This window comes from Caretta caretta, chromosome 12 (genome assembly GCF_965140235.1).
Source record: "Caretta caretta isolate rCarCar2 chromosome 12, rCarCar1.hap1, whole genome shotgun sequence".
NCBI classification, from domain to species: domain Eukaryota; kingdom Metazoa; phylum Chordata; order Testudines; family Cheloniidae; genus Caretta; species Caretta caretta.
Window position 1 is genome coordinate 39406154 of NC_134217.1, and position 22906 is coordinate 39429059.

At 57.9% G+C, this 22906-nt stretch overlaps 2 protein-coding genes across 3 annotated transcripts; one reads left to right on the plus strand and one right to left on the minus strand.

Moving 5' to 3' along the window:
- The first annotated feature begins 1597 nt into the window (after positions 1-1597).
- On the plus strand, positions 1598-5452 carry IL17C (interleukin 17C). Its single transcript, XM_048816988.2, has 2 exons — positions 1598-2047; positions 3351-5452. Exons 1-2 carry the CDS (start codon positions 1608-1610, stop codon positions 3598-3600), a joined length of 690 nt encoding a protein of 229 aa, XP_048672945.2. The 5' UTR covers positions 1598-1607; the 3' UTR covers positions 3601-5452.
- Positions 5453-11545: 6093 nt separating this feature from the next.
- Positions 11546-20442, minus strand: CYBA (cytochrome b-245 alpha chain). Of its 2 annotated transcripts, none has more exons than XM_048816805.2 (6): positions 20318-20442; positions 16519-16588; positions 15614-15688; positions 14135-14218; positions 12891-12972; positions 11546-12121 (listed from the first exon to the last, which is right to left on the minus strand). In XM_048816805.2, exons 1-6 carry the CDS (start codon positions 20373-20375, stop codon positions 11918-11920), a joined length of 573 nt encoding a protein of 190 aa, XP_048672762.1. In that variant the 5' UTR covers positions 20376-20442; the 3' UTR covers positions 11546-11917. The 2 variants fall into 2 exon arrangements, with proteins under 2 accessions (XP_048672762.1, XP_074974567.1); XM_075118466.1 differs by lacking the exon at positions 20318-20442 and adding an exon at positions 16682-16766.
- Positions 20443-22906: the final 2464 nt, after the last annotated feature.

The window sequence follows — 22906 nt, forward strand, 5'->3', positions numbered from 1 at the left end:
GGGCACCTTTGAGGCCTGTGCCAGGTGCCCTTGGACAAGTCACTGCTCTGTGCCTCAGTTTCCCCAGATATGCAGTGCTTTGAACGTCCCGGATGTGGACTGTACAGCGGCATGAGCTGACTGGCTCCCTTTGCCAACTCTGACGCCTACCGCGTGGCTGAGAGTGTTGCCCCAGGGAGGGATTACAGCTGAGAACGAACCGGCAGACCCAGTGCAAAGGAGCTACTGCTAGCTTTTTAATGCCAAGAGCGTTCCCCTCGGGCACGTCTCTTCCTGGAGCGGTGTAAGATGAGCAGATCCTGCATCATCTCATCCTTGAGGCAAGTGTGCCACCCAAACAGGCACCCGCCCACACAAACCCAGACCCCTCTGCTCTGGGCGCCCACCAGCCCTAGCAGAGCGTCAGCCAGCTCGTCCCAAGTGGCAGTCTCCAAAGCCAAGGGGGGAACTGAGCTGTGGGACACACACACACCCCGCAAGCTCAGCTGGGGCATATCTTCCTCTGCCTCCCGAATCAAACACATGGTCCCTGGGTCAAGCTCCAGAGGGAGCCACATGTGGGGAACAGCAGGGAGATGGCAGCCTGTAAAAAGGACTCCCCCACATTCCCCCAGCTCCCTGCCCCGGGCCACCTCGCCCCTAAAGTGCTGAGCCAATGATTAACAGATTGCAGAATAAAGGAAGAGAGACTCTTACAATCAATTAGCCACTGTCCTGCTCCTGCCCAAGAGGAAGTAGCCGAGGTAAAATGGGAGGAGGAAGAGAGGTTGAGTGTTTGGAGTTTCCAGGTGTGTGTACATCACCTACACGGTCACTATATAAACTCAGGCAGCCAGAGACCTGGCCAGAGAACACCTGTCACTGCACCTACCACCCCTGAGGGCAGGAGCAGCCAGCCTAGGGAGAGCCACAGAAGAGAGCAGACGCTCTGCAGCCTGAGGACGCATCATCTGCTCCAAGCCACTTGGTCTTCCCCCTCCTCCATGGACTCAGCCAGCGTGGTAAGGCGGCTGCCTCGGCCAGTTCTTAGCCAAGGGAGTCCCAGCACCTGGGCTGGCTCGGCACCCATGCCAGTGCGGCCCTCCTGGCACGCTGTGTGTGAGGCAATGGCCAGGAAGGCTGAGTGGCAAAGGGGGTCAGCAGTTAAGCAGAATAAGGGTGGGTGGGCAGGTCCATAGCTGGCAATCTCATACTGTAGGGTTGTGTAGAGCTGTGTGTGTACATATGTATATATATATACACTGTGTGGGTACATATAGAAGCTCTGTGTGTGTGCATGGTGGGGGGGGTGTACCTATATACACACCCTGTTTGTGTAGAGCAGTGTGGATACATATATATGCTTTGTGTGTGTGTGTACATATATACACACACACTATGTGTAGAGGTGTGTGGATACACATATAAGCTGTGTGTTTGTGTGGGAAGGGGGTGTATAGACCTACACACTGTATGTTTGTATAGGCCTGGGGGGAATATGCACAGTCCATTGTGTGACTGTGTGTGTAGATAAAATGCAATGGCAGCTGTGACTGTTCTCCGGGCCTGCGGGGGTGGGGGGGTGGGACTGTATTGCCCCAGGACTCAGGCTCATGGGAAAGCTGGCAATGATTGCAGAGGGGAGGGCGTTTTCTGGAGGTGTCCCCCGGGCTGTCACGGGACGTCCCTCCTGGGAAGGCTGCTCGTCTGCAGGCACTTATCTCCCCCCCCCCCCCGTCTCTGTCCATCAGGGGGTGCTGTGCGCCCTGCTCCTTCTCTCGCTGTCGGCCGGCCAAGCCCAGGGGCGGTCAAGGGACCGCCGCAATCACCACCACCACTGCTTCAGCCAGGAGGAGCTGCAGGCCGGGGAGCTGCCCACCCACTTTGTGAGCAGGACCATGAAGTGGGACCGCTACGCCCCCGTGCAGCTGGTGCCACACCTGGAAAAGCTGCAGCAGGACGGAGGCCAGAGACGCAAGCGCCAAGTAGATGGTTGCCCGGCTCTGCAGCTCCAGGCTACCGTCAACAGCGAGCCCAACGAGCGCTCCCTCTCTCCCTGGAGATACCGGTAGGCCTGGGCCGCCCCTGGGTGGGCAGGGTTTGCACGGGGAGGAACCTTAGACAGTGAGACCTGGCAGCATTCTGTGCCTAGCAGGCTTGAGTCGGGGTTGCACGGCCTAGTGATCGCAGCTCTCCTGGGCTCGAGGCTCAGCTCTGACCCCGCCACCCAGCGTGACCTTGGGTACACCTCTTCCCCTGGCTGTGCCTCGGTTTCCTCTCTTGGGGAGCGGGCTGACGCTAGCTGTCCCTCGCTAGCGTTCGCGCAGCCCCACGAACGCACCAGATGCCGTCTGAGCATGGCTGTCGCTGGTCCTTTTCATTTGAAGACCAACCGGCTCCGTATGAAAATCCCCAGTAGGGAGCGAGGGCTGACAGGTGGAAAGGTTCCCGCGGCAGAACAAGGGTTGTGGGTTCTCCCCCACACAAAACAGGAGCAAAACACTCCAGTCCCACTGCTCCCCAGCCAGGGAGCCACAAAGGAACGGACAGTTGCTAAGGAACAACTGATCTGTGGACTCCCCGGGGAGTCATAGGAACCCCCAGTTCAGCGAGAGACACACAGGGGATCTCTGAGAGAAAAAGACCACTGTGGCCCTAGAGCAAATCTCCCCAGCTGGTAAATCTCTGCAAGAGAATTGCAGAACAGAAGACCTGTTGATTGTTTACACCTTGTCCATCCCCTGCAGCCAGGGCAGGCTTGGACCCCTCTCCTGGAGCTTAGCGCTGATGCACCATGAACTACTGTCTCCCTTCCTGCCCTGGGAGGGAGGTATTACTGTCCCCATTTCATAGATGGGGAAACTGAGTGCCCAAATGCTCATCGAAACTGTTTCCTTGGGTCCATCCAGTGGAAACAGGCCTTAAATAGACCCCGAACGAATCTCCAGATGGTGCAGCAATATGGAACTATCTACTGAAGGTACTTCCATGGCCCTATCCCCAGCGCAGCTCATGTATTTATCCTCCCGCACCCCTGTGAGAGATTATCCGCATCATACAGGAGGGCCACTGAGAAGCTAAGTGACTTGCTCAAGGGCACGCAGGACGTCTGGGGCAGAGCTGGGTGAATGGAGACGCTTGGAAACATGGCATTGGGACTGGACACCCGCAGCTCTCACTGACATCCATGGGGGATGGAGCGTGGCCAGCTCCTGTGCCCCCCAGGTCACACAGGGAAGTTTCAAGTGTTCAGATGCCAGCTGAGCTCTGAGCATGGCAAGGCAGCCAGGGAGGCTGCTGCCAGTGGGAGATGGGGTTGCATGAGCTCTGCCTTTCCCAGAGTGTGGCGTGACCCTTCTCCTCTCCCGCAGCATCGACGAGGATGAGAACCGCTACCCGCGGAAGCTGGCCTTCGCCGAGTGCCTGTGTACCGGCTGCATTGACGCCAAGACAGGCCGGGAGACGGCCTCGCTCAACTCCGTGCCCATGCGCCAGACCATGATGGTGCTTCGCCGCAAGCCATGCCCACACAGTGCCAGCCCTGGGACCTTTGCCTTCGAGATGGACTACATCAAGGTGCCGGTCGGCTGCACCTGTGTCCTCCCCAGGTCCAGCGGCTGAACACATGTGACAGATGCTGGAGCAGCCGAGCTCCTGTGGAGGCAGCTGGTTTCCAGCATGTTAACCCCAGACCCTCAGTGTGACCATGTCACACAGACCAGTATGTTTGTTTTAAAGCACTTACTTACTATTTATTTCAATTGTAGGCCCTATGGAACCAGTTCCCTGTTATTAGCGAGACCAACCCCAACCAGCTAGCTGTCCTGGGATCTGGATTCCAGCTTGCCACCTGGTGATCCTGAAATCCAAATCGTCAGCTGCCCAGGTTGAGCTGCAGGTGCTTTGCAAGCTGGAAATGCAATGAAAAGAGCTGTGAATCCTCATGCTTCAGGGCACCACCTGACTGCCAGCTAGAGGGGCCAGGAAGGAATTTTCTCCTTGCTAGAGTTTTGCACAATTAGGTGCATCTCTTGGGAGGCGAGCGGGAATGTATTTCTTCCTCTGAAGCAACTGGCATTAGCCACAGGCCACTAGCCTGTTGGAGGGCTCATTCTAATGCTCTTGTGTTTATTACAGACCTCATGCCTGGCTGGCCCTGCCTCCTTCCCCAAGGTAGATAGAGGGTGCATGTGACAGGAGGAGGAGGGGTCATATGGAGGTAGGCGAGCACACCCGCCTTGCTGATTGCACACATTGTGCCAGGCACTGCCTCCGGGTGCTCACTAACAGAGAGCATGCCAGGGCTCTTCTTTGTGTGGCTACATTTGTCTTTTAAAAAAAAAACCCAAAACATATGAAATTCCAGCCAGAAAAACCTGACAGTAAAGGCTGCACAATGAAGCAATGGCAAAGCTGGGGTTGCCTCCATAGCCTTAACTCTGCCCTGCAGAAAGCAGTGCATACTGACAAGCATTGTCCTTGCTGCTTTACTTTGCAGCCTTAAGATGCTCTGTGGGCTGGGGTCTCACATATACTTTCCTAGCAAACCCAAGCACGTTGACTGGCCAGCAAGCTGTGAAGTGGGGCGATCAGCCTGTGCTCTGCGCATTCCCAGCCCCTTGGGAGACCTGCAATACCCTGCAGCCGTCCTTGACGCTGCAACGCAGGGAACCATGGGCTATTACAAGGCTGCGTCCAGCCCAGATGGCCCCCAGCTGGGCCGACAGGGGTCGGGGCCAGCCAGCCTTGATGCTGATTTGTTCTGTGTATTTATTGATTATTTATTTATTTCTATTTGATGGGAGATGCTGTCCCCAGAGATGAAGGTGCTGGCTCCCTTGTTACCGAGAAACATTTTCTTTGGAAAAACACTGAGCCAGATCCAATCCCCTGGCCTGTCTCATACTAGCCACAGCCTGAAGTCTTGCATTGGAAATCAGGCCTGCCAAGTGGGACACCAATGAGCTGTTCTGGCCATGCTGACGGGAGGCTGCCGGCTCTGGGCAGTGCTTATAGTCCCTCATGAGCTTCAAAATGCCCCTGCAAAGCAATCCCTGTGGCTCGCGGCTTGTAAAGCGTAAACCAAGTGGCCACATGTGTGCTCAGTGCACCAGGCCAGCCCAGCACCCAGCTGGACCCAAGACTACACACCAGCAGGGCCATTTCCTTTGCAGCAGCTGCTGTTGTTGTTTTTGAACGTGGCTCGGGGGGCACGCTCTCCCCAGGGCCAGCCCTCCAAGCTCCACAGCTACCGGGGAAAATCTATTTATTTAAGCTCCATGTGTCCTTATTGTGAATTCTGGTGAGTGTGTGATAATGCCTAATTATTATTATTATTTATGCCAAGCCATTGTTATTTATTGTGTCCCTGTTAAGCCACCCTATTTAATATTGCCTGGATTTGAATGTTGCTGATTTGTTGAAAGCATCTGTTGTTCCTGGGATGTAATTTCTCTGGTGTGGAAGTGGGAGAAGTGCCAGCAAATAAAGTTTTATGTCGCTATGGAAAGCGTCCAGGGCTCAGCCTTGTTTGTTACACGACTCTTTGGCCAGTGAGGTTTGGGGTGAGTTGGAGAACTGCTGTTATCATTTGGGGGGGAAGCGGGGTCTAGCAACTCCACCCAGGTTGTGAGCTCAGCCGCTGGAACGTGCTTCTGGCTGCAACACCCTGTGCCAGTGAGTGGAAAGGCAGGGGTCTGAAAAGCAGAGAGACGGCTCAGGCCTAACAAAAGGGGCGACCGAGGCAAGCCAAGGGCCGTGCCTGATGAACAAGGAGAGGAATGGGCCCAGCTTGGTGTGCTGGAAACCCAGCCTAATTAGGGAATGAGCTAGAGGATGGGCTATTCCACCCAGTGCGAGACGGGGGCGGGCAAAAGAGTGATCCGGACTCCCGGGCTAGTCTCCGGCAAGGGCAGCAGGCCTCTGGGTCAGCCTGTCCTTCATCGGTGCATTGAGCCCACAGCCCAGCACTGACCCCACCTGATACATGTGAGCACCTGCTCTGGCTTCCCCTCCCTCGTTTGCTCCCGTCCAAGCCCCCTGTCGTCCTCCTGGCCTACCTTGCTCCCTCGACCGGTCGCTTGACCCCTGCGCCCAGTGGCACCACTTGGCACCAGCATGGCATCGTGGCAGATTTTTGTTTCCAATTTGCCTGGGGCCACAGTTGATCATGCTGGGGCCACAGGGTTTTTTGGGGAAGAGAGGATACAACACACCAAGTGTTTACAGTTTAAAGCTTTATGAATAAAATCATAAAAGAACAGCAGAGAGTGTTAGGAATGCGTCCACGTTACTTAAGGGAAGAAAGTAAGCATTAATGCCCCAAGCCCTAACCCACTTCTTTTCTCACACACGCATGACCCAGACTGGCCAGGTCTGAGTGTCATGTCAGAAGAAGGCGGGCGGGGAAGGTGGGCAGGAGTGCTGTCCTGGGCCCAGGCCATCCAAGGATCTGCTGTGCTCTCCGAATTGCTCCAGCTTTTAGGAGGGTTATAAGTCCTGGGCTTCTTTGGGGGGGTGGGGGGGGTTTATTCCATGACCTTTGTTCCTGGTGCTCTTTGTGCCAGTCTAAACCAGCTTCTTGTGGGTTTTTTTTTTTAACACCTTGGCTTTAGGGACGCCTGGCTTGCCCTCTCCCCGCCCTGCCCCTTGTTGTTGTGTTTGTGTTTTCAGACTCTGCAACCCTGGGCTTTGCTTTCTTTTTTGCTGGCTTTGCTGTTTGAAAGTGCATGTCTGTGCAGTTAAATTTTCTTTTTTTATGGCTGCTTGGGCAACTTTAAAGCCCCCGTCTTTCTCGGCTTGCAGCCAAAAGTCGGCTGCAAACTGCGACCTTGGACTGGCTGGGGCCAGCGTTTTATTTTCAAATTAAGCTAACTAAACTATTAAATTAGCTTTTTTTTTGGCCTTTTATACCCTGTAAAAAAACTTCCACTCCCCACGTGCACATCTTTAACCTTGCAATAGCATTAGCAATATATACTGCTAATGTGCCTTCCCAGGGAATTTCCTAAAGGGAGGGGCGGCGTTTGGGCTATAACAACATGGCCCAGCCGGAGGGTGGGGCTACAGAGTTAGGGCACCGAAAGGGTGCGTACGTCACCCTAGTTATGGCCATGGCCACTGCGATGGTGCGCCTGCTGAAGTAAGCAGCCCGTTACCCCGACATCATGATGCCCCCCCCCGCCACCACGAGGGGTGTAGAGCTCACCGTGGGTCTAGTTAGGGTGACGCAGCGTCTGTGTAGACCCTGCGTGACGTACATCGGCTGTTGGCGGTCAGTCCCAAAAGGGCTGACCTCCCATCCCCAAGTCCTGGGACTGACAGCCCAAGCTGTCAGCGGGGTACAGGAGTCACAGCTCCCCCAGCCCCAGCCCCTGCTACTGCTTCCCAGTGAGGGATGGGGGCAGGGAACAGCCCCGGCCAGGCTCTGGGTCTCTTCCCCCACCATGAGACTTCCCTGGCAGGTAGCTGGGCTCCTGGCTGTCAGCCCCAGCAGAGGGGCTCACAGCAGGAGCTTCCCCTTCCCAGTGCTGGTTCTGACAGCCCAGCTGTGACCCTGCCCTGGGCTCAGTTTCACAGGGAGGGGTCTGCCAGCCGTGAAATTGACAAGAATGTCAGTTTCACAGCTGCTATTATTTCACATTACCTCTCTGGCTCCCAAGGGTGGGAGCCCAGGGAACGGAGCCCTCACCTCCCCCCTGGGGCCAGCTGACAGCCTGAGCCGGAGCCGAAATGTGGAATAATACACTCCCTGCTGTGAAATGGAAGCCCATGAGGCCTCATCGCTGGGCTGTCAGCACTGGGCCGGGGCAAGCAGGGGCAAGTGGGGAGCTGGGGGAGGAAGGGAGAAGGGCTCAGGCTGTTGGGGGTGGGCGGGCCCAGTTGTGAGCTGGTGCCCACCTGACAGCTTTGTAGGGTGATCAGACAGCAAGTTTAAAAAAATCAGGCCTGGGGTGGGGGTGGGGGGGTAAGAGGAGCCAATATAAGAAAAAGACCCAAAAATTGGGACTGTCCCTATAAAATCAGGATATCTGGTCACCCTACAGCTTTAGGGGGGAGGGGCAGGGAGGGAAACCAGCGGTGAGCTCAGTGCCTACAGCCGAGGCTATCAGTCCCTGGGCTGCCAGGCTCCAGCTGTCAGCCCCCTCCCCCCACCACTGCCCCACGTCAGTCGGTGGCAGCGTTCCTGGTGAGGCCGCACACTGCCACCAGAAGGAACAAGTGTGGCTGTGACCCACCATGGTAATTACTGCCGTGGCTGTACAGTGACGTACTTTAGCCAAGCCCCGAGCCGGCGATCCATACCGGGACGTGTCAGGGTCCAGAGCAACAGCTGGCGTGGCTGACCTGCCAGCCCGGAGCTGCCATCCAGAGCTGCCCGGTATCACGAGCACCTCAACAAACACCACAATCCCACCCACCCCCCTTCGTGGCCCGTGCGTTTGGCCCAAGCAGGACGTGTACCCAGCATGCCACCGGGCGCTCACGAACACGCAGACCCAGTCTTTCCCGCGAAGGAGGCGGGCAGGCTGGGATCAGCACCTCGGGCGGCCAGCTGTGCGCTATAAAAATGAGATGTGTTTTGTAGCTCCACGCAGTTTCCACAGGCTCTGAGTTTTGTTTCTGCTTGGGCAGCTGACGCAGAACGGGGCCAGACTGCGGCAGGCCTGGGCGCGCCGTTCCCCGAAACAGGTCACGGGCCCGCCTCGCACCCACCGGGCCCTTTCGGCTGGCGTGGTTTACACACCGGCCCATGTGCTTTGACGTGTCTGCTGGCGATGTCCCCAAAACCCAGTGTGGTGCTGGCCTTCGTGACGGTTGGGGGTGGGGGGGGAGGTGATAGGACAGACCACGTAGCACCAGCCGCTTTGCCCGGGATGTCCTCATGCCCGGCTTTCAGGTGCTGCTGGGGGCCTTGGGCAAGCATCACTGTCATGCCGAACCAGGTTTTTCTTGTTCGGGCTAGAGGCCCAGAGAGCATTCAGTGCCCGACACCTCAGTGTCTAAATCCCAGAATCAGGCCCCACTGGGCTTCGCAAACCCCCCGCTCAGCAGCCACTGCACATCGTAGGCCCCCTAAAGCCACAGGGCTCCGCCGGGTCTGTCTCGGCACGTGTGTGGTGCAGCCTCATGCCCAGCTGGCCAGACATGAAGCCCGAGGATGGATGCCCCCACACACACACACACACACGAGTCACCCATGGGGCCCTGAGCTGCTATCTGCGCTCATAGCTCACCTACAGGCATGGGCTCCCACAGCTGCAGGCCCACTGGCGGGCGGGAGCAGCCTCCCCCATGACTCAACCCAGGGTTAGGGTATGCAGCTGGGTCTCATGTCCCCCCCCCCCTCGGTGTGAAGGGGAGGAAGGGTTTGAAGTGGCCTCTGAGCCCCCCTCCCCCCCCCCCGGCCCCACTGCCCCAGTACAATAGCTGCAAGGGGGCGGCCTGGCGGAGCCACAGGGCAGCACACCCCCGAGCCCAGCGGGTAGGGCACCAACTGGAGATGGGGGAGCTGATCCCGTCCGGCGGGGAGGGGAGTTAACCGGGGTGCTCCCACCGTACACCCCACCCACTGGGCTAAATGCTAAGAGGCTGGTGCTGGTGTGGCAAAGGAGGAGAGTGCCCTCGGCACTACGCGAGGGGGCAGCCCGCACCCCAATCTCCCAGAGAGCAGCAGGGCTTCGCACCCACCCCGCTATCACCCCCCCCAGCTGGTTTTTGCGACTCACTCTATGAGCCCCGTCTCTCCCCAATCCTTCTGTAGGCACCTAGGCCCCTCACTCTGGCGTCGTGCACATCAGCGATCGTCTAGGCGCATCCCTGGGCCCAGTGGCCTTTGCAACACAGCCCAGGACCAGCCACGAGCAGCCCCCACTGTGCTAGGACGCTGTACAGACAGTAGCAGACAGCTCCCCCCACCCCGCAACTGCTGACCTGTTAACTAAGCCCAGTGTCTACGCGTGTGACTCTGAGGCAGGTACAGGTACCCCCCAGGCCAGAGCCAACAGTGCCGCGGCACCGTGGCTGGGTGCGTAGCCAGTCCACAGTGCCGGGGCAGCGCTGCGTGGGTCACAGGCCAAACCCCTGGCCCCCCAGGCTCTGTCACACCACCTGCTGCGTGAGCCCTTCCTGGCACGGTCCGGGCCGCGATGGAACAGACGTGGTGCAATCACGACACGCACAACGGTGCAACTTGAGCATGGAGGGCTGGCACACCTGGAAGCAGGGGCGAGCGGGCTGAGGTCAGGAATGGGGTACACAACTGCTGCAGGCCAGCCCTGCCTGGGCAAGGGGAGGACAGGCTAGGCAAGGGAGGGAGCCCGGGGTGATTCATGTCTCGGGCCCTGATTGACGCAAGGAGAGGAGACACTAGCTGCCTTGGGGGAAAGGAGAAACCCGGCTCATTTCCTCCTGGGCCACGGTGCTGTTCATCTTCCGGACACCGGTGCCGACCCCGGGTCTGGGTGGGGGAATCCACTGCCCCCCCTCCCCCAGCCTGATGTGCCCAAGGCGGCTGCGACGTGCCAGCCGTTCAGTGCCCCGTCTGAACGTAGCAACCAGGGACAACCAGCAACTATGCCCTTGCAAACACTAGCCCCACATGGGTGCAAACTGGCCCTTGGGGGCCATGGGCTGGCTGCCCTCCCCTCCATGGCTCCTATTGCCTGTCCACCATCCGTCCTGGGCCCAGAGGACATCAGCCAGCCCCTCACCCCAGCACCCTCACTGCCCACATGGGATGGGGGCAATTCTACCACCTGCCCACCCCCCCCCAGGGCCGCCCCTGCCTTCACAGCTGGAGCTGCCCTGGCTGAATAGCACCAGCAAGCGCACAGCGCCCCCTGCAGTCCAGAACCACAAATTCAGCCAGACTCTGACCCTACCCACTACTCAGCCCCAGCAAGCACCTGGGATTGGGGAACCCCCCCCCCCAGCTCAGGCCCCAGGGGAAGCTCAGCTGCCTCTGGCGCTCACCTCTCAGGGGGCTGAGGAAGGACCCCTTCCTCCCTGGACCTGACTCTTTGACCCCCATCCCAGCACCGGCCCCCACCCAACTCTCTGCCTCCCCACCCACCCCCAGCCCCATCAGGCAGCCAGCAGAGGAGGAGGGTGAGCCTGGGGTCCCCAGCCAGCACTGGATCTGGGTGGTAGAGACACCCCCTGCAGGAACCACTCAACCTCCTCACAGCACCCCCTGCCCCACCCAGAGATCCCCTTGGATGCTGGCTTCCCCCAGCAGCCAGACGATGGCAGCGGTCCACACCGCGTCCCTGCTCCCGCCCCAGGGATCTTGCCCCCCGGAGCTGCCCTGGCAGGCTGAAAAGGGCTCTCCTTGTAACCCATCCTTTGAGGCTAGCCATGCTGAGAGAGGCTGGTGCCTGAGAAGATGTAGATGAGGCGTGGACGGGATGCCCTGGTACCAGAGGGGGATGGGGCAGGGTCCAGGCATCTCAGCACTGACAGAACTACATGGCAAGGTGGAAAATGCAAGGCCTGGGGGATCCTGCCTGCTTGCACCCCCTCTCCCAGCCAGCCACAGCCCCCTCCCGTGCAGTGAGATCAGAGATCGCGTCACTCGTTTTATTACAGTATCAAAAGGAGACAATCCACTGAAGTGCTGCCCTTCAGCACAACCCCGCACCCATACAGGGGAGGGGCCCAGCAGGAGACAGCTGCCCCCCCACCCCCACATGGGCAGAGTGGGCCCCACAGCCCTCCACCGTGCAAAGGAACACCGAGGCTGCCGGGCTCTGTGACACCGGGGGGTCCTGAGCGGGCTCTAGTGTGAAGGGGTGATGGGGCTCTAGAGCTGGGAGGGGGGGGAACTGGCTGTCCAGGGGGATGGGGAGCAGGCTGGACCCCGGGAGGGAGCATCGGTGAAGGGGGCAACAGGCTACGGAGCTGGCAGTGGGGGCACCCGGCTACAGACAGAGCTTGCTCAGCGCCCGACTCCCCCGACCTCAATGGCGACCGGGATGGGATTTTCCTGGCCGGCCTCCTCTGCAGGCTGCTTCTTGCGCGTTTCTGGGGGCGGCCGCGGCGGGGGCATGGTGGGGGGCTGCTTGATGGTGCCTCCTCCCGCCTGCGGCCGCTCCTGGGGCTTCTGCTCGATGGGGTTCCACTCCTCGCCGCGGATCGCAGCCTGCAAAGCAGCCCCCACAGGGCAGTGAGAGCCGAGTCACCCCTTTCCCAGCCAGCCCTCCCCTCCAGAGGGCCTCCCTCAGGCCCAGGGCAGAAGAAATGATGTTAGGAACCCGTCCACACAGCTATCACCCCCACCATCTCCCATTCACACAACGGGTGCTTCTGCTGGCCAGCCTAACTCTAGATGGACCCTGGAGGTGTTTAGGGATCCAGAGTGCTCAGCATTCGAGTTAGCCAGCAGGGGGCACTCAGCACCTGGCAGAGAAACGTCTCTGTCAGACCGAGGGAGAGCAAAGGAGGCGGTGGCCTTGGGGTTGTATTACACCTGACACCCTGCCAGCTCTGTACAAATATTAACTAATTAACCCCTTGTGGGGGACTGTAGCTAAACACCATCCAGTTTGTTGATGGGGAAACCGAGGCACACACCGATCAGGTGGGAAAGCAGTGGCAGCTAGGACGCGAACCCAGGAGTCCCAGTCCCCTACTCTAAACACTAGACCCAGAAATGGAACCCAGGAGTCCTGCCTCTCTCATGCTCTAACCACTAGACTATACCATTGGGGGGCAAATAAATTCCTGTCAACTATATCCATGGTTAAAGCAGAAGCAAACAAAAGGTGATAAAGGCATCACGCAGGGTGAGTAGAAAGGCAGACGCTGCCTGGTGCCATTCTCAGAAAACCAAGCCACCAAGCGCCTGATCTGTAGAAATAAGGCCCGAGGGAGCTAACAAGGTCAGTGAGTTGACAGCACTGGGCACTTACCAATAAATAGATGGCACTTGCTATGCCCAAACACGCCGTGCCCAGAATAGTGGATAACAGGAAACCCGCCGGCACTGCAAGACTGAGACAGAGAGAGATTTAGCTCCAACAGAAACCTTTGCCGACAAGCCTCCAAATAAATTAGGAGCAAAGGCCTGTGGGCAATGCACGGGGGAAGCGGGTTCTCTCTGTGGCTTCTGATGCGTTCTGCAGAATCCAGGCTTTCATTTACCCAGAAATCAAACGTTTCCTCAGCTGGCGAGTCAAATCCCTGGTTCTCTCTGTGGCTGGCCAGACAAAAAGAGCCTGTCTGCCATGGGGGAGATGGTGCGGGGCACAGGGACAGGCTGGGTAAGGTGCCAACCCCAAAACTCCAGTGTGGGTTTAGCAGGAACAGTTCGCTGCCCACTCCTGGCTTCTCCCTGCTGCAACCTTTGGGGGATGGGAGCAGACTCTCCTCCACGGGCTCAGAACCAAACCCGAGGCCAGACAGCTGCCAAGCCCCGCAGGCAACCTGGGAGAATTCCCGAGCGGGCAGAGCAGGCCGTTTACACATAAACTCCCTGTGAACTGAAGCTGGGGAGACACCCGCCATTGACATCCAGGACGCAGGAATGGATACGGAAACCAGCCCCTGCCGAGAGCACAGGGTGGCTTCCCATCGCCAAATCAATGAAACCGTCTCATGCGTCCCATTCTGAAGCCTTGCAGAGCACATCCCAAACTCCATGCAACGCACACAGCCCCCCTGAAATGCAGCCACCTCTGGGGTGGAGGGAAGCAGCCCACGGGGGCACTCTGTGCTGTGTAACAGCAGGGGAAAGGGAAAACTTTGGGCCAGATCCCAGGGGGAAACCTGCTTGAAAACAAAAAGCGTTTTTGGCCAGGGCACACAGGCACTCATTCACTCAGAGCAGTCGTGGGCTCGGATCGATGTTGAAGGGTGAGGGTTACACTGACCCTATGGGGATCTCACCCCATGGTGAGCGGGGATTAAGGATTTCAAACCTGGAGCTTATGGAGTGAAGCCATCCCCTCTGGCTACGCACACCCCCTCAGCCCGAGCCGGGCTGGGCCTCACTCGGGATCAGGGATGTGTGTATTGAGACATGGTTAAACGTAACCCCGGGTAGGAGCTGGCAGCGGCTGCGGTTTGCATCTGGGATCAGACTAAGGGATAAAGCAGGGAGCACTCGCTCAGCAGAGATCACACACACACCCCCTGGGATGCCAGCCAGACTTACGCAGCATGTAGGATGGCCCGGACGTAGTAATTCCTAGTGACCGGCCCAAAAACCTTCACCACGGCTGTCAGGTACTTCTGGCCACTGCATTGGGTGGAGAGAGAGAGCACACGGGGGGTGGGGGGGGTCAGAAAGGCATGGGATTCTTACAGAGGATGGGGCACATGACACAGAAGGGCACCCTCCCTCTGCTCCCAATCACATGCCCCAATCTGCCCTGTGCCTCACCCCTCCCTCTCCCCCTCTATCCTGATCAGGATCTAACATGCTCACCCAGGCAGTGGAAAACATTGTGGGAGCGCAGAAGTCTCCCCCGACCTGATCACCAACGACTAGTGAACAGGGCAGTGACCAGCAGTCCCTGGCACTCTGGGCATCTGAACTACAACAGGACAGGCAGCCAGACAAGGCAGAGAAAACTCTGCTGCTATGGAGGGGGTCAGCACCCTGGACACGAGGCTGCAATACCCAGAGACCCGAGCCCAGTTCGGCCACTCCAGCTCCCTTACGACTTCTTCTCCAAAAGAGTCCCTCCAGCTATGAATTTCAGGGCCACGGCTGCATTTTGGGCTTTTTAACCCCAGCCAAGCCATGCATCACTGCCATGGAAACGCCCCACTGCTGGCAGGGTGAGACCTTATCTAGCACGCCATCCTGCTGATGGAATAAAGCTGTTCAGCTGTGTGTCATAACCCCCACACTGCTCGGAGATTCTCCTGTAATTCAGTCTGGAGACATGGGCTGTTGGAGCAGGAAGAGGCATGTTTTGGCCCTTCTAGGCCTGAAGAACAAAGCAATTGCCAGACTGGATCTGATCAGAGGAACAATAACCTGTCTTCCACCAACACCAACTGCTTCAGAGGAAGGGATGAGAAACTCCATTGTGGGCATTAAGGATCACCCCATTCATAGGGGAGAGTTCCTTCCTAACTCTTGTCAGTGAGTTGCTGGCCAGTGCCCTGAAGCATGAGGATTTATCGGGTTTTATCCAATCTTATCTAGCCATGGATACTCCTTTCAAGCCTGCCCATGTCAAAATCCCTTTTTAGGACCCTGCTAAGATGTTGGCCTTAATATCATGTTGCAGTGAGTTCCACAGATTACTTATCCATGGCTTAAGACACCATCTCTTTTCCTTAGCTTTGAGCACATTGCCTCCGCTCTCCATGCCATTTCATTGCCAGGAGGGGCTGCAACACGAGGGGTCAATTTGGGCCTGGACTGAAAGCCAAAAAAATCCCCTTTGCAAGGGGCGGGGGAGGGATAGCTCAGTGCTTTAAGCATTGGCCTGCTAAACGCAGGGTTGTGAGTTCAATCCTTGAGGGAGCCATTTAAGGATCTGGGGCAAAAATTGGGGATTAGTCCTGCCCTGAGCAGGGCGTTGGACTAGATGACCTTCTGAGGTCCCTTCCAACCCTGATATTCTATGATCAACCCCGCCACACACGCAGCTGGAGGTGAAGGCAGGGGAGTACTTACCATCTCTCCATGGTGGAGCCCTTTTTCCGCTTCCCCCGGGGGTACTCCAGCAAGCAGACGAAGACCCCGGCCACTCTAAGAGGACCAGTCAAGGAAAAATAGCTTCCCAATGCCCCCACCCCCTTGGTCTATGCAGCACAGACCCACGAGGTCAGGAGAAGCCTTTTTCAGACTCCCTCTGGCATTCGCTGCCTGGATGGGACCTTGACTCCAGCATCCACCCTGGGGAGCTTCTGCTGCCAGCTGCAGCAGCCTAGGGCTGGCCGGTGCAGATCAGCCCATCAAATCCAGGATCCCACCTGTGGCCATGGACAATGTCTGATGTTCCAGAGGGAGACAAGAAAAAGCCCATAATGTTGGCCAGCTAAGCAATGCCAGGCAGAGGGTAACAACAGCTGACTGACCCCAGCAGGGGGCAGGGAAGGGAGAGAGGAGAGGCGTTTGCCCCTGCCAAGGTGAGGATTGGATACCCCTGCTCTAGCATACAGAACCGCAGAAGTTATTAACCCGCAGACAAGTTCCCAGCCTCATTACAAACCCAGCCACAGCAGCTGGGCACTTCATCACTTAGACTGCGGAACTCGGCCAGTAAGTTTCACTGTTTGTTTATAGTAAGGTCCACTTCCGGGTTCCAATACACTGGCCCCAAAATGGCTGCTTTTGGGTTTCTAGTCCCTGAGGGGGGAGGGGCTGAAATGCCCCACCCCAGGCTCTTCATTTTGACTTTGTGACGTTGCGAAAGCTTTTCCAGCGACTCTCAACCTCCCGACAGCCGAGCCGTTTGTCGGCACCCTTTTAAACCACAGCTGTGCTGAGCAAAGCCAGGAAGCGGCAGCCTCCGGAGATCTTCGCCAGCCAGACATCTGGGGAGCCTGGGGACAGATGGCGGTTCTGGAAGAGGATACATGGCGTAGGCAGCAAACTGCCACCCTTTGAACCGAGCAGCGACCGCTACAGTCCCTCCCGTCACTAGAACTAGGAGGCAAGGGGGGGAGAGAGAGGAGGTTACTAAACCCGAGTGAACATCCCCACACTCTGTCCGAGTGGTACCCAAGAGCTGATCTCCCCTGAGCCCGGAACAGGCTCTGACCCCATGTTCCTCTGCTCCAGAGCGATAGTTAATCCCAGGTCTAGCCATGCACTGAGCACCCCACACGCCCTGGCGGGTAGTTTCTGTCTATTTATAGAGACACAGGTCTCATGCAGGAGAGAAATAGCCCCCCCACCGTACAACAAACCACCCCCGCTGCTGCTCCCCGCCCAGCCAGTATCACGCCACAGACGGAGCCTGGGTAAGATTTTAAATCAAAACCTCTCCCTGGGAGGTAAGAGCTGGAAACAGGCTCCAGCCTGCAATTCACACAGCGAGAGCACAGACAACCCCTCCCAGCGAGGACACACCTGCCCTGTCACAGCAGCTGGCACCTGAATCTGCCAGATAGCAGCAGCCTGGCTGGGCATTTTCACATTGCCCTAAAGCAGAGCCAGTGTTGCAGGCGTGGTCCCCTGTGAAGGGCAAGCGCCCACCGGCAAGCTGGCCGGTAATGCAGCTCTCACTCTGGCCAAGCCAGCCCAGAGGCGGCTTTTTAAAAACCACAGCTAGTGCACCTGTGACGCCCATCTTGCACTTTCCCATCAGCCAGGACAGGAGTGGGAGCAGAGGGACAGAAGTTGCCTGGCTCTTTAGTCACTGGACTAGACAACGGCCAGCATATTTGGCGTGAAAGCCCAGAGCCAGCCAGAGAGGAGGGTTTAGGTCTAAGGGAGGTCATGCTACTCTCAGAGGCAGGCCCAAAGTTAAGAAACTTCCTTGTTTCCAGCGCAGCCCGTCACATTCTTTCCTTGCTTAAAAAACCCCCACAAATGCAGCCTTGACATTCTCGAAGCAGAGGCGATTAACCCTGAAGCACAGCATCTGCTGCAGCAAGAGATTTCTAGCTGACCAAAGCAAACAGCCCCGCTGCCAGGATCCGTTCACTGGATTCGGTTCCTTTAGACTAACAGACGCCTCGGGACTTTCCGTGTCCAAACAGGAAAAAATAAGCCCGAAGGGTCCAAGGCTCAATAAGTAGCTTCATCTATCCCTACCCCCATCTTCAACCCTCTCTCACCCACCCCAAGACATGGCCCGACTTGTGAGCCTTAAATGCAATGCCCCCCATTGCCTGTTTTGGGGCCTTTCTTTTAACTCTTTAGGCATGTCTAATTTACCACAGTTACCACAGCAAATCCCACAACTCAGATAATGACATGCACACATCGCTAATTAGGCGCCAGCCACTAATTAGGCACTCTGCCATGCATAATTACCCAGATAGCAGGTGTAAGGATTAAAAGCCAAGTGCTCTAACCATGCCTGCTTCAGGCCGTAAACCAAATCCTAAGTGATGGGTGGAGAAGCAGCCTTCCCTGCAGACAGGCTAGTCCCTCACTGCCTGCTACAAGTCACCTAGGACCTTGTGCTGAAGCATCTGGGGCTGGCCACTGCCAGAGACAGGTTCCCAGACCAGCTGGACCCTGCATTTGACCCAGACTGGCAATTCCTACGTGCCAGGCCCACGAGACGTGTATTTTGCATGCAGCATTGCACATTCGCATTTATAAACTGGCCACTTGTGGGTTTGAGTTCCAGGCTGGTGCTGGCCTGGCAGCTCCCAGCTCCTTCATTTATCCACAGCTACCTTGCTCTGCACTCACGTCCCCATCAGCACAAGCTGGAGGCACCAGCCATGGAAGTGGCAGGAAACACAGGGTACACCTACCCCCCAATCGGGAGGCGGACTGCAGCGTGCGTAGGCAGAACTGAGCTATCTTAGATGGAGCCAGCTCACTAAAACTAGCAGTGTGGCAGCGGCATGGGGTAGATGCCCGAGTACGTACCCAGGCAGGACAGTACGTGGGTGGCTAGCCCATGATACCACCCCCCACTTTCCCCCCCCGCCCCAGACACACTGCTAGTTTTAGCAAGCTAGCTCAGGTCTGCCTACCCTCTCAACTGCAGGGAAGACCTACCCTGAAGGTGAAATCCCAGTGCCAGCAAAGTCGGCAGGAGTTCTGCCACTGACTTCAATGGGCCCAGAATTTCACACCCAGAGGCCAGTCTTTCCAGCTATTGGTTTTAAGCCTCACTGCCAGGATGGGTGCCAGACTGACAGTGGATTTCGTGATGACCAGCTGTCCACGGGAACTAGACCGTAATGAAACTTGGTGGCTACAATCACCTGATGGTAACAACATCCTGTAACCAAGAAGCAACCCCCGTCTCATCCCTCTCTTCCAACCGGCCCTCCCAGCCACTCACTCGCTCTCTGCTTCCAGTGAGTTCCCCAACTACCGAAGGGGCTCAGTGGTGCCATAATGTAGTTAGGTTCTTCTCTCTGGACGGCAGCTAAGCAAAGTTCGCAGTCAAGTCATGGCTGGGGGCTAAGAAGCTGAGGTGCCAGCAGGGCAGATCGAGATAATTTAGACACTGGAGCAGTGGTTCTCAACCTGCGGCCTGTAGGCCACTTGTAGCCCAGTCAGCACACAGCTGCGGCCCATGTGACGCCCTCAGGGCCATACAGGTCATATTGGATGCGGCCCGCAATGATAAATAGGTTGAGAACCGCTGCCCTGGAGGGATCCCAAATCCTAGCTCAAGAACACTTTGGAAGAGAAAAACCCCTGTACAAACTCTCTTCCCACAGGACTCAGCCCCATGCCATGTGTCAAACGGAGGCCTGGCTCCACTTCGAAACGTTACCACATCCCTGTGTTGGCGAGGGGGGTCGTTCGCAGTGCGAACGCTGTTATCCCAGGATAAAGGTGCCGGAGCAGTAGGGTGATTTATTTCCCTTCCTGCCCAGGAAAGCGATTCCGGTTTCAAGCGCCTTTATCCTGGGATAACTGGGCATTCAGGTTAGGGGGCTGAACGGCAGCTCTCTCATATGAGCAAGTCCCCAGAGAAACCCAGTTTACTCGGGTCTCTATAGAGAAGTAAAGTTGGTGGCGCAGGCCCTGTACCCACCCTGCAGTGGGAGTTTTCATGAGATGCTAATCAGGCCAATGGAAGAGACTCGTTAAGCAAGAGGAGAAGAGAAGAAAAACAGCCCAGCTGCTTCCTTCCCCTTTTTATTTTCTTTTCACTTCCTCAACCTCAGCCCCAGCCACTGGGGATGCCTAGAGCTGCAGGGTGATGGGTGCTAGCCCAGGCCCCCTGAGGCTGGTACTGGGGGGGGGGGGAGGCTGGGTCCCCAGTGAGGAACAGCCGTTTGGGAAATGCAAGGACGAGGAGTGGGCTTTGCTCACAGACCCTGCAGGGCACAGAGGCTCCCTCCCCCAGGAATGACCCTGGGGCAAGGCAGCCACTTCAGATCTTCTCTTAAACCCTACGCCCCCCCTAGCCCCACAGCTCCCTGCCCACTGCCAGCCCTATCCTCCCATACCCCCCTTCCTACCCCCTTCTCCACCCCACCCCCAGCTCCCCTTAGCCCAGTTCTCACCCCCAGATCCCACCTACTCTCCGTCTCCCCCCAGCTCAGCTCCCCTAATCCCCAACTGCCCCCAACCCCCCTCCTCCAACCCCCGATCAATCCCCACCCAACTCCCCCCAATCACCCTCCAGCTCCCTTCTCCCCCCCCCCACTGCCCCCACCCCGCTCCCCTCCCGCAGCCCCCCGGTGGCCCCCAGCGCCCCGCCCGGAGCGGCGCCCCCGCCCGACTCACTGAGCCCGGAGGCCAGCGCCTGCTCGTTGGCCCACATGGCCCACTCGATGCGCCCCATGGCTGCGCTGCTGCCGGCCGGGGACACACTGCGCCCCACCGCCGGGGGACGGGCCCGCCCCCGCCGCTGGCCACACCCGCCGGGGCCGGGGCAGGGACCGGCCCGCCCCCAGCCCAGCCGCGGGCGGCGGCGATCCGGCTCTCGGGCCCTGGCCCGGCGGGGGAGCCCGGCGCGCCGCTGCCCGCTGCCTCGGAGGCTTTAAAACCCGCTTTCAAAGGAAGGAGCGGGCCCGGGGGGGCGCCAGCGGCGGGCTCCCGGCTCTGCAAACAGCCCGGCACCCGCCCCCAGCGCGGGGAAGGGCAGGGCTCAGCCAGCCCCCGGCCACACCGGGGAAACTGAGGCACAGACGTGAAGCGACTGCAGGCTTTCAGCCAGCCAGCCACCTGCAGGGGGTCTGGAAGGGATTCCCCCCCCCCTTCCGCCCTTCTGGGTTTTGGGGTTTTTATTTTTAATCTCCTTCCTCTGAAGCATCAGAGATTGCCAGGGCTAGAGAGGGACCACGGGGCGGGGAGGGCCAGAGCTGGAGAGGGACCACGGGGCGAGAAAGGCCAGGGCTAGAGAGGGACCACGGGGCGGGGAGGGCCAGGGCTGGAGAGGGACCACGGGGCGGGGAGGGCCAGGGCTGGAGAGGGACCATGGGGCGAGAAAGGCCAGGGCTAGAGAGGGACCACGGGGCGGGGAGGGCTAGGGCTGGAGAGGGACCACGGGGCAAGAAAGGCCAGGGCTAGAGAGGGACCAGGGGGTGGGGAGGGCTAGGGCTGGAGACGGGACCACAGGGCAGGGAGGGTCCCGGTCAGACTGGTGGTGTTTTTACCTTCCTCTGCAACATGTGGGTGCAAGTCACTTGCCAGAATTATCTAGGTGTATCACATCTTCCTGCTCCTGGGGAGGCCTCGGGCACTCCCGAGTGCACCTCGCTCACTCCCAGATTGTCTCCCCCCCCCAGTACACGGGTCCATTTTGGTTGTTGCATTTAGGGTGTGGGTGCGGGCCGTGGTCCCTTCGGGCATGAAACGCTGTGACTGTATGACCCAGCATCACTTGTGGAGTCAGCGCGAGGACTGGGCCCGGATCCAGCCCTCTGGACTTGCAGGGCCTCATCTAACCTTTAGGTCAACCTTCCTCAGGTAGGGAGCAACGGGGGAAAGCAGGTTGCTTAGAGGGAACATTCCTTGTTACGGGAGCTTAAAAGGCCCTTGTGCTCTTTCCATTCATCAGAAACTGGGTGCAGCTTAGGAGCTGTGACCCTAAGGGCTGGACAGCTTGGCAGAAGGACAAGGATGCAGGGCTATCTACCGCACTCCTATGGAGCTTTTCATGAGGAGATCTTGCAGCACTTGACCTAAGGAGGTTAAAGCTAGGGAAACTGAGGCACAGAGAGGCAAAGGGACCTGCCCTCACTCACAAAGCATGGCAGTGGCAGAGCAGGGACTGAACTCGGGTTCTCTGCAGGCCCAGCCCTGCTCACCCAAAGCAGCTGGGGGAGAATCGCTTCAGTCAGGCCCTGACAGCTGCGATACACTTCGCAAGAGAGCCATGCAACCCAGGGGAGTTAACAGAGGCTGTGGAATCATGGCAAGCAGAGGCAACTGCTGCCCTGTTCCCCTTCTCCAGATGGGTGGGGAATGAGAGGAAGGCTGCTGCGTGGCCAGACCCTGCTCCTGCTCTGCAGGTCAGGCACCAGGCAGGACCCTTGAGCCCACCCTGAAATGCTTTCACTCAAGCCTCTGGCTACAGAGCCCAGCCTAGGCTCTGCAAGCCACAGCTGAAGGGGTCCCGGCTGCAATCAGTCAGTGAGGAACCTGACAAAGGCAGTTCCTCCTTGCCCCCCAGCCGGCAAAGGCCATGTGACCCCCATGCTCCCTTTGTTTTATCCCCCAACCCCTGATTTACAGCAAACATTTCCTGTCTCCTCCCTTCTTAGATCACCCAATTTCCTCCTGGGCCACCAAGATTGCCGCTGCCCCAGGCCTTCGAGATACCCCCATACAAAGGCATCAGGCAAAGCTCTATGGTCTACACACATTTCTGGGCCTGTCCCTTCAACTTTTACTCTAACCCAGGAGGTGACGCAACGCCCCTCAAACATTACCCCACTGACATCCCAAGTCCCCCTGAACTTCTGAATGAGCAACCCTATTTCTATAGCAACCCTCCCCGCAGAGCTTCCGCCAAACGGGGGGATTTCATCAGGGTCAAATAGGTCTCAAGCACCGCAGAGAAGAGCAACCAAGGTGCTGGAATGAACTATGACAAAGGGCTTTAAAAAACAAAATGAAAACCAACCAACCAGGTCGCCGGTAGCCAAATTCCTCATGAGTAAGCGGGCTCTGCCAGACAGCAGAAGGGTCTCTGGGAGGAGGAGCTATGGGACGTTTGGAAAAGATTCTGAACAATAAAGCTGCTCGAACTGTTGGATAGGACCTGCCTCCCAGTTCAAGTGCTGTCGTGGCTGTCCCCGCACTAGTGATCACTCACCCACCTCTGAAATGCAGCTGCCTTGGGGTGGAACACTGCAGCTGCTGAGCAGC